The following is an 11,325-nucleotide window of genomic DNA, read 5'->3' as shown; positions in this document are numbered from 1 at the left end:
AACACATGCTTGGGTGCGTATCTGCTATTGCCTAGAACAATTCTCTCTTTCTGTTCCTTCATTGCTGCTTTTCCCTTGGGGCTTCTCTTTGTATAAAGTCCAAGTCAAAGGACTGATGCTAGGAATTCAGATCTATGAACTTTGGTGTGGTAAATCATTGTGACCACCATTAAATATTTTCCTATGATGAGTACCTAAGAAGAGATTTACAGGCTCAAGGGAATGCATATTTCAAATACTTAGCAATTGCTTAAGTATGTCCTGTCCAGAAAGGTTGACCAATTCAGATTCCATGACCTGAAAATAAGTGAGAAAATCCTCGGGGTTAAGTGCAGAACATGTTACCAAGTCCTTACATTGAACCTGCTTTCAGATGAAAGCCACCGGCAATAGACTTAAACGCCCCTAAGGAGGTGCGAGTGTACTTCTACCACCGAGGCAGCATGAGGCAGGCCAGGGTGATGGTAAGGCCACAGGGCCTAGGTTCAGTCTGACTGCTCTTCTTTCCTGCCCACCCTCCATCTAGGTCCTGCCCACATTCTGAGGCTCGGGTCAGGGTTTGTTTTGGGTTTGTTTTTGTTTTTGTTTTCCCCCTGCTTGAAGCTTTCTCTGACTGTTTTGGGCTAACTGGTCATTGACTTCTCTGAGTCCGTGTTGGCCTGGCCGTCCACTCTTTCCTTTAGATTTCTCCAAATAGCCTCATGTGAAAGAGATTCTGCCTTTTCAGCTATCTCTTCGATTCTACCTTTAGTGTGAACCTGCAGGGAATGTGGCCCACTCTCAGGATAGACTTAGAGAAGAGGCACAAGCGGGTCTTGGATTTGGGCTCCAGGTCCTTTGGGCAGGATATTCTAGGGTCTTAGGTGTCTCAAATGTGGTCTAGAAGGAAATAAATGAAGGCTCCAAGTAAACACATCTTCTTGCCCCGCTGACTCTTCACTACCTGGGGAGGACGCATCCAGAAGAGGGCCCGATGCTGACCCTCTAAAAGTGGGGCCTTGGGCTGAGGCCTTTTCTGCTCAGATATGAGGAGATAATGTCTTTGGGCATATTGTTTAAATTCTTTGTTTAGTTTAGGGCATGCATATATATGTATATATAATGGAAATGACTTACATAAAATAGAAATGAAAATATCCTCCTTGCAGTTGGGTTGCTTGAGAGTATAAAATGAGATAACGGCAGCAAAGCATCTTTCCCTTTTCAGGACATTCTCAGGATTTCTGGAACTATTTTCATCAAGCCGAAGGAAAGCAGCTGCCACTCAGGATGTTTCCGTTTTCCCATGGACAACATATTGAAGTGTTTTACTAATCACAAGCTTCTTTCTAAAGTTCTGAGAGCTTGCCTGGGCTCTCCTGTTTGGGAGGTAAGGCCAGTACAGGGAAAGTAACTTACTCAGGGTCACACAATCTAGTTCTGGCCCTGGGACTAACATCTCCTGTCACACCAGTGTTCTGTTTGGCAGACCCAAACCATTCTATCTTGGGTTTCCTGGTACTCAAATACACATGCTCCCCAGAAGATAGGAAAATGTGACAGAAGGGCAAGTGAAATAAAAACAACATGGGGTAGGGGCGCCTGGGTGGCTCAGTTGTTAAGCATCTGCCTTCGGCTCAGGTCATGGTCCCAGGGTCCTGGGATCGAGCCCCGCATCGGGCTCCCTGCTTAGCGGGGAGTCTGCTTCTCCCTCTCTCACTCCCCCTGCTTGTGTTCCCTCTCTCGCTGTGTCTCTCTCTGTCAAATAAATAAATAAAATCTTTAAAAAAAAAAAACAACAACATGGGGTAAAGGTTTTTTTCTTTCTTTCTACATAATCTATTGAGCTCTTTATTCTGCCTCACGAAGGGGCACCCAAACTTACATAAAACAAAAATACATGTATGTCTCCTGCTATTTTTTAAGTGTTGCCTCTGAGAGCTATGTAATTTTTTTTTTAAAGATTTTATTTATTTATTTGACAGAGAGAGACATAGTGAGAGAGGGAACACAAGCAGGGGGAGTAGGAGAGGGAGAAGCAGGCTTCCCTGCGGAGCAGGGAGCCCGATGTGGGGCTTGATCCCAGGACCCTGGGATCATGACCTGAGCCGAAGGCAGACGCTTAACGACTGAGCCACCCAGGCGCCCCGAGAGCTATGTAATTTTTATTGGCAAATTTGTGACTTATACTAAAAGACTGAAGTGAGGCTGAAAGGTAATCAGTATCTGTTGAAGATGATATGAGCCAGGTATCATTTAGAATTCCCAAAAGTCAGTTTTCTGAGGTGTACGTTATTATTCCCTTTCAGATGAGGACACTTGGGATCATGATGTGTACCTGACAACTGATGATTCTGCAGGAGCACAGCTGCCTGGCAAATACCGCCATCAGGGCTCTGGAGTCAAACATTACTTTTTTTTTTTTTTTTTTAAGTTTTGTATCATTTTCCCCAAATGAAATCCTAATATAATTATAATAATAGCTTGCACTTTTAGAGCACTTACAATAGGCCAGGAACTATTCTCAGGACTGTACGTGTATTAAGTCATTTAACCAAAGTAATTTTGTCTTTGTCTTTTCCAAATATAAAAAAAAAAAACAACAACCAAAAAACATGTTACTTTTGTTTAAAAAAAAGAATATACAAGTATTAAGAATAAAATGAAAATTAAATTTTAAAATGTCACTCCTGTCCCAGGCTCCTTTTTTTTTTTCTCACACCTCGTTGCCAAACCAACCCTGTTCCACAACAGCCAGGGACCAGACTGCAGATGAAATGGAGTCTGGGGGAGGGGCGATGGATGTAGGAGTTCTTAATCCTGGGAGCTGAAGGCACCGAAGTGACCATTCTTAAAAGAAGTAGAAAAGTTTAGTAGCTCCAGAAAAAAGATGCAGCCCCTCCCTAGTAGTCACAGAAAGGCAAATAACATTTTGCCCTCCGGCATAGACAACAATAACAGAGAATGACAAGCCAGATGTATGGGGGGGAGGGGGCATAGGCGGGCCCACTTCTGCCGCGCTTTTGGTGGGAGTGGAGATTGGGGACCAGAGCTCACTGGTGACGCAGATCTCACGTGACCAGGAGTCGACGTGTGCAGAAGTCCTGCTAGTCTGGTCCTTGTTCCCGTCTGGGTACCAGGTTTCCTTTAGCAGTGCAGACGACGGAGCCTGACGCCAGGGGAAAGAGGAGTCAACTTGTCGGAATTTTGCAGGTTGGTGTCAAAATAGGTGCTGCTTGCGGCTTTCTAGGGTGGGAATGGCCTAGGGCAGAGACTTGAGAGGGAGCCCTGGTCAAAACCATCCCTCCACCTCCCTCCTCCGAGTCTGCAGGAAATGATGACCCTTGGGAAAGGGACTAGGAGTCCCGGGAGAAGGATAAGGAGACCTGTGATAGTTTAAAAATAATCATCCTCTGCCACTTCAGACCGCTTTCCCAAGACCTACCCTACCCCCCCCCAACCCCCGCCTCAGTAAAGATAGTTTGGAAATAATCTGCTTTTCCTACTCCCTGTCTGATGGGAAATTCGAGCTAACTTGCACTGTGGGGGCGGGGGGAGAAGTGGGAGAAACAGAAGGTGGGAAAGTTTCATAGCCAAATACCTTAATGAGGAAAAAGGTACTTGGTGCGGGTGGGCCCACCAAGCGCTCGCCCCTCCCCCACCCTCCCCCCTTCTCCAACCTTCCCTCTTCCCCTCCCGTTTTCCGTTTGTCAGCAGGTCAGCAGGTCTGTCGTTCCTAGCACTACACAAGGCTAGAAAAGGGGAGGAAGAAAGCGATCGGATCAGTACAAGTAGGTGAGGGGAATATTTTAAAGACCCCTGAGGTGGAGGGGGGCGAGGGCGGGACAGAGGTTGTGGGCCCCACCGTTCCTACCCCCGGCCCGTTCTCCCTACCTACTCAGTTCTAGGAGGGCCTTGTGTTTTGCCTTGTGCGGAGAGATGGTTGGGGAAGGCCTTGAAAAAGGCTGGAGGGAGGGACGAGAGAGAGGTAAGGAAATGGAAAGTGGAGGTTAGAGCCGCAGGCTCAGGGAAGTCCTGATTGCTGATTAAGTCTCCCAAGTGGAAGATATTTAATGATAGCTCTGAATCAAAGAAAGTAAATGCTGAGACCTCTGTCCAGAGCACTGGTCCATTCACCAAGCCTTTGACTTACGGTCACCTTGCTTCCCAGGAGTAATTGTATTCAAGGAGGAATAAAGCAGGAAAAAAGAAAGGAAGAGAAAAGGAAAGAAGGAAGGAAGAGAGACTCACAAGATGAAACCCTGTCAAAAAATTGAAGGAAAACCAGAAAATGAGAGTGAACCAAAGCTTGAGGAAGAGCCAAAGCCTGAGGAAAAGCCAGAGGAGGAGGAAGAAGAGCCAGAGGAGGAGGAAAAAACGGAAGGAACTTTTAGGGAAAGGCTGATTCAGTCTCTCCAGGAATTTAAAGAAGATATACACAACAGGCATTTAAGCAAGGAGGATATGTTTAGAGAAGTGAATGAAATAGACGAGATAAGGAGAGTAAGAAACAAACTTATAGTCATGCGTTGGAAGGTTAACCGAAACCATCCTTATCCCTATTTAATGTAGTTTGCCTTGATTTTAATTTTTTTCTGATAGTAACATTGTCATAGAGCTTTCTTTTGATTTGCATTTTCCTGATATACCTTCATGCATCTTTCTACTTTTAACTCGTTGCTATTAGTGATTTTAGATGCATCTGTTGTTAATCTTCATCTCATTTTTTATCATATTTTGAACCAATATACAAGTCTCTGTCTTTTAATAGGAGAGCTTTACTCATTTGTACAAAAAGAGGTTCCTGACAGGATATAAAATGAAAAAAGGTTACTAAGTAATATGTGAATATCATATTTTTGAAAGGAAGAATACATTTGTATATTACATATATGCACAAAGAAACGTGTGAAGGATGAAAGACAAAAAGTATAGTCAGTGGTAGAATTATGAGTAATTTTTTTATTCTGCTTATTTGTATTTTTTCTTATTCCTAGAATGTATGCACATTATTGTTAAAGTAATAAAAGTTTTATAACAAAAAAGAAGTAATCTACAGCACTTAATCAATTTATTTCTAAAGGCACTGGGGGCCACTTAATATTTGTTGACAGAATTTTAGAAGCAAAGGTGAACTCCAAGTTACCACAAGACCACTTAGCTAGAAGAATAAATTTTTTATATCTTTTCTCATCTGTAAAATAGAGATAATAATCTCTAAGGGATCATGTGAGGACCAAATAAGGTAATGACTGTGAGCTCTATTTTAACAGGTTTTTTTCCCCCATCTGCCCATGTAGGATCCCAACTCCCAAAGGCTTTGATTCAGCTATTTGGGATGATGGAGAAACTAGTTCTCACCTGTGCTTAAGAATAAATCCAGGCAACTGTTAGGTGGGTGCCCCTCTTTATGTTCCTTTCCTGCCCCACCTCCCTTTCTTCTCCCCTTGATATTATCATGTATACTGGGTAGTTCTGCCCCTTCATCCAGGCCCCTACCTATCTGTTGCTGATGTTCTGGAATTCTCAAACAGTGAAGCCCAGCATATTTCTTCAGAACCCCCAATTGGCTGAATCCTCAGACTGACCTGCAGAAGTGGGGAGAATGCCCATTTCTTCAGTTTAGACAGATAGTTATGCAGGGCAACTTCGGCCATGGTATCTTGACAGTTTGGGGAATTTTAACCACAGGCCCGAACTTCCCTCATAAGACTCTGACAACAATGGGTCCATTTGGGGATTGGACCAGAAGGCAAGTCTGAGTAACAGATGTTATGCTTTAGTCAGAATTGCTTCTCTTTGAGTCTAAAGATTACGGTTTTATCTTCTGACTGTTTCCTTAGGGTGAGTGATCTCTCCCAGAAGACTGGTGGCAGGCCCTCCTCACCAGTTCAACAGATACCTCTAGGCCTGTGTAAATTTTAAAGGGAGGTTCAAGTGGGATTTGGGGATACTGCCATCCTTACCTGGAAATGTGAAAATGCTATGTAAGACTGTATGTGTATATCTACATCCAAATCTATATATCTATATATGTATCTATATATATCTATGGCTCACAGTTTTTCCAGTTGTGTGTTATTTCATTTTTCCTCCGTGATACTCTTTTTGGGGCAATTCATGACTCCAGACTATTCAAGGTTGCAACAGCCTGATGGATGCTGGTTGGGCTGGATTCCAACTGGAGTGAGATAAGCTTGCAGGGGCTCACTGCCAGTCTTATAAGACAGGATGAATCCAATCCCCTGGTGCTCCGAGGGGCAGTGCTCAGGTAGGATAGGATATAGAAGGGCTCATCCAAGCCACACGCCCCTCCAGGGTGGGTCTGACTTTGGTTTCTCTGCTTCAGATTGAAGCAGGCACTGGACTCCCCTCAGCTGATGGCCAGGCTGTCCTGGATATACTTACCTGGAGGATGACGACTGTCCCTGTAGCAGGTCAGAGCACTAGACTTAGTTTCTCCCTTTTTTCCTTCACAAGGGGGCTTGATGAGAACTTTTTATAGGGAAGAAGACCTCAAAATGGACTAACTAAAAGCATTGGTTGTGACAGTCTGTCCCCGCCATGACTCCTGTAGATGCAATCAGCTTGGGGTTAAAGGAGAGGGCCTGGAGGTGGGTGGGGATGATTTTAGATAGTACCCAAATATATTAAATTGTGATGTTCATGTGTTTATTTGGATGTGTATTAATGAATACTCTGTCTCAGGCAAATGATGATAGTATAGATTTAGCGTGGTATAAAGTTTCCTTTGCAAAAAGGTATTCAAATTAAGTCAGCGAGTCAGTTTGAAGACAGACGTGAAGTAGAACACAATACTAAGAGCACAGGCGGGGCACAGACAAAGCAAAAATCATCCTAGTGGGAAACATTGCACTAGCATAACTGATTTAGGGATAATATCTGGAAACACCTGCCAAGAATTATGCGATCTGAGATTTTACCCTACTTAAAACGTAACAAGTTAACCTGCTGCTGTTTAATGGATACTGGCAGAAGACACTAGAATCCCGGGTCAGAGCCAAAGGACATTATTACTCATGGCAAGAGCCATAGCCAGAGCTTCATATGGGTTTGTATTAGTTTTCAAGTGATCCTCAAGTCCTACGGGGTGACACAGGCCCTTTTATGGATGTCTGCACACGCCGTGCCTTGTGTAACAGGAAAGAAACTCCGTGTGTGTGGAGAGTTCGTTGCTTTCATGGTAAACAGAAGCAAGCCTGCTCTGTATCCAGGGAAAGATGTTACCTCATTCGTCCAAGTTGCTTGTTGCAAACACAACTCTGAGACATGGCCTGCCTGCATAAAGAGTGGTCAGGGTCTTACATGCTTTGTATATGCAATAAAAATGTGCAGGGATGCTCAGGATCCAAGGTGGATTGACTCCCAGTAACAGTTTTCTCTGTGCAGTAAATCTTAATGTGAATGGTAAGCCTTTCCTAACAGCACAAATTTGGATTTATAATTCCAAGTTAAATAAAGTAGATAATGCATTATACGGTAGAGTGTAAACAGGGCATTTGTAACTTTCTAATTTTTACTTAATATATAGGATTTTGAATAAATCTTAATTAACTGGAAAGAACAACTAAGAAACTAAAAGTAAATAATCTAGGAGGAGCTTTAAAGTTACAAGAAGACATAGCTACCATGATGCACAAAATAAAAGGAGAGGAACAAGACGATTATCAGGATGCTAAGGACCGGAGTAATCTCATGCAAAATTTTTCACTGAGAAACTAACAGGAGAGTGTGTGTTTGAAAACCAGCCTCAGATCCCATACCCACATAGTCACCACACCTCTATAAAAGGAAAAGGCAAAAGCCAAGAGAAAAGCTGATTTGTTCCCTCTACAAGGAAAGTTCAAGGTAGGGAAAGGGTTGATGGAGGGTGGGGCCTCTCATAACAGGGACCAAAAGCAGTTATTTGATACTCTGACACCAGCGTTTTGCAAGAGCCTTAGCAAAAATAGCTGAACCATTGGATGGATAATTTAGTTGGGTATGGAGCATCTTTTTGTGTACTTATTGGCCATTTTTACATTTTACTTTGAGCAATGTCTATTCAAATATGTTGCCTGTACCACCCCCCCAGCCAATATTTTCAGTATAGTGTGGGTAAAGAATCTTTAAAGGAATAACGTAGGTCCGTATATACCTACACATTCACCAGCCATGATTAAAAGAAAAATGAAGAACAGGAGGTATAGTATAAAAATATATACACACACACAAAAATATATACACACACACACACACACCCATCCCCACAAATATCAAGATGAAGCCCTTTAGCTCACTAAAGGGAATGATCATGTCTTTTTAAGTGGCATTTTGATATCTCACCATACCTTCTGCTATCTTGTTGTTTAAGAAATATTTTTAAAAGTTTATCCTAATGGATAATTCTATTATCCTTGCTTTGTAACTGTCAAAATATTTTCTTGGACTTAGAGTCCTTTTTCCCTTTCATGAACTCTGAGTCCTTTTCCAGATGTTGTATCATTAGCCTACTATTTTTTTTCTAAGATTTTATTTATATTCAAGTTAGTTAACATAGAGTATAGTATTTCAGGAGTAGAATTTAGTGATTCATGACTTACCTATAACCACCAGTGCTCATCACAAGTGCCCTTCTTAAGGCCCATCACCCATTTAGCCCATCCCCCCACCCACCTCCCCTCCAGCAAACCTGTTTGCTCTCTGTATTTAAGAGTCTCTTTTTTTAAAAAAAAATATTTTATTTATTTATTTGATAGAGAGAGAGAGAGAGAGCAGGGGGAGGCACAGAGGGAGAGGAAGAGAGAGAGATTCTCTAGCAGACTCTGCTGAGCGCAGACCCCAACTTGGAGCTCGATCCCAGGACCCTGAGATCATGACCTGAGCTGAAATCAAGAGTCAGACACTTAACCAGCTGAGCCACCCAGCGCCCCTATATTTAAGAGTCTCATGGTTTGCCTCCCTCTCTGTTTTTATCTTATTTTATTTTTCCTTCCCTTCCCCTATGTACATCTGTTTTGTTTCTTCAATTCCACGTATGAGTGAGATCATACAATATTTGTCTTTCTCTGACTGACTTACTTCGCTTAGCATAATACACTAGCTCCACCCATGTCATTGCAAATGGCAAGATTTCATTCTTTTTGATGGCTGGGTAATATTCCATTGTATACACATACCACATCTTCTTTATTCATTCATCAGTTGATGGACATTTGGGCTCTTTCCATAATTTGGTTATTGTTGATAGGGCTGCTATAAACATTGGGGTCCTTTGAATTAGTATTTTTGTATCCTTTGAATAAATACCTAGTACTGTAATTGCTGGATCATAAGATAGTTCTATTTTTAACTTTTTGAGGAATCTCCGTACTGTTTTCCAGAGTGACTGCACCAGTCATTAGCCTACTATTTAGTAAAAAAGGAAAGTGAAGCTAAGAGAAATTAAGTGTCCTGGCCAAGGTCACCCAGCTATTAAATGAAATGCCTGCCTAAGGTCAAAGCCCTTGCTTCTAATCTCTACTCTGCAACAGTTGATATTTAATAAATAGTAACAACAACAACAACATCGTGCTTAAAGAATTCCCATTATTTCTTCAAATCTTCATGCCCTTTTGAGTCCTGATCTTGGTTCCCACAGTTCTCCCTGACTGAAACATTCTCTTAATCACTCTTCACACATTTAGCGTGTATAACCCCTACTCATCCATCTCAGAATAGACGTTACTTCTTTTTTTTAAAACAGCTTTATTGAGCTATAATTCACATACCATACAATTCACCCACTTAAAATGTACAATTCATTGGTTTTTACTATATTCAGTTATTTGCAACTATCACCATAGTCAATTTTAGAGCATTCCCAAGTCAAAACCAAACACCATACCCTTAGCTATGACCCCTCCCCCATGCTTCTATCCCTCCAGGTCTAAGCAAACACTAATCTTTCTGTCTCTACAGATTTTCCTATCTTGGACATTTCATAAGAGTGTGCTTATATAAAATGTGGTATTTTGTGATTGGGTTCTTTTACTTAGCATATGTTTTCAAGGTTCACCAATTGTGTAGCAAGTATGTCTTCTTTCTTTTTATGGCTGCACAATATTCTATTGAATGGATATGCCACATTTTGTTTATCCATTAATCCATTGATGGATATTTGGGCTGTTGCCATCTTTTGCTTTTTATGAATAGTGCTACTATGAAGAGGTTTTGTGAGGACACGTTCTTATTTCTCTTGGGTAGATATCTAGGAATTGAATTGCTGAGTCATACAGTCACTCTACGCTTAATTGTTTCAGGAACTGCCATACTGTTTTCCAAACTGGCTGACCATTTGACATTCTCATCAGCAGTGTGTAAGGCTTCCAGTTTTCCCCATATCCTTAACAGTACTTTTTATTATCTGACTTTTTGATTCTAGCCATTTTAACAGAGGTGAAATGGTATCTCAATGTGGTTTTGATCTGCATTTCCCTGTTGACTAACGTTGATGAGCATCTCTTCCTGTGTTTAGTGACCATTTGTATATCTTACTTGGAGAAACATCCATTCAAATCCTTTGCCCATTTTTAAATTGGGATATCTGCCTTTTTATTATTGAGCTGTAAGTTTTTATTTATTCTGGGTACAAGTTCCTTATCAGATATATGATTTATACATATTTTCTCCCATTCTGTGAGTTGTCTTTTCACATGCCTGATGGTGCACTTTGATGCTCAAATGATTTTAGTTTTGATGAAGTTCAATCTAGTCTTTCTTTTGTTGGTCATGTTTTTGGTATCATATCTAAGAACCCTTTGCCATATCACAGGTCACGAAGATTTACCCCTATGCTTTTTTCTTTTTTCTTAAGGTTTTTATTTATTTCTTTGACAGAGTGAGAGAGAGCACAGGCAGGGGGAGCAGCAGGCAGAGGGAGAAGCAGGCTCCCCGCTGAGCAAGGACCCTGGTGTGGGGCTTGATCCCAGGACCCTGGGATCATGACCTGAGCCACAGGCAGACGCTTAACCAGCTGAGCCACCCACGTGCCCCCCTATGCTTTTTTTCTAATGGTTGTATTATTTTAGTTTTTACATTTAGGTCTCTGATTTATTTTTAGTTAATTTTTTTGTATATGGTGTGAGGTAGAGATCTAGTATCATTAATTTGCTAGTTGCTATCTAGTTGTTCTAGCACTATTTTTTTCCATTGAATGGTCTTGGTACCTTTGTTGAAAGTCAGCTGACACATGGTTTTATTTCTGGACTCTTGATTCAATCCCACTGACCTATATGTCTATTTTGTGCCAGTATCACACTATCTTGATTACCGTTGGTTTGTAGTAAATTTCAAAACCAGGAAATG

The 11,325-nt window shown here is 41.6% G+C and overlaps 1 protein-coding gene across 7 annotated transcripts; it reads left to right on the top strand.

The window, feature by feature from the left end:
* The first annotated feature begins 3,033 nt into the window (after positions 1–3,033).
* On the top strand, positions 3,034–6,028 carry TCEAL9 (transcription elongation factor A like 9). 7 transcript variants are annotated; one of them, XM_081808486.1, is made up of 3 exons: positions 3,034–3,192; positions 3,705–3,770; positions 4,151–6,028. In XM_081808486.1, exon 3 carries the CDS (start codon positions 4,234–4,236, stop codon positions 4,549–4,551), a length of 318 nt encoding a protein of 105 aa, XP_081664612.1. In that variant the 5' UTR covers positions 3,034–3,192; positions 3,705–3,770; positions 4,151–4,233; the 3' UTR covers positions 4,552–6,028. The 7 variants fall into 7 exon arrangements, with proteins under 7 accessions (XP_081664612.1, XP_081664615.1, XP_081664614.1 ...); XM_081808489.1 differs by having other exon boundaries at positions 3,705–3,774; XM_081808488.1 differs by having other exon boundaries at positions 3,037–3,192; positions 3,702–3,774.
* The last annotated feature ends 5,297 nt before the right edge of the window (positions 6,029–11,325 follow it).

The sequence above is a fragment of the Leptonychotes weddellii genome, chromosome X, assembly GCF_054177405.1.
Source record: "Leptonychotes weddellii isolate Sample4059 chromosome X, ASM5417740v2, whole genome shotgun sequence".
NCBI classification, from domain to species: Eukaryota; Metazoa; Chordata; class Mammalia; order Carnivora; family Phocidae; genus Leptonychotes; species Leptonychotes weddellii.
This window is presented reverse-complemented; position numbering and strand designations above follow the sequence as displayed.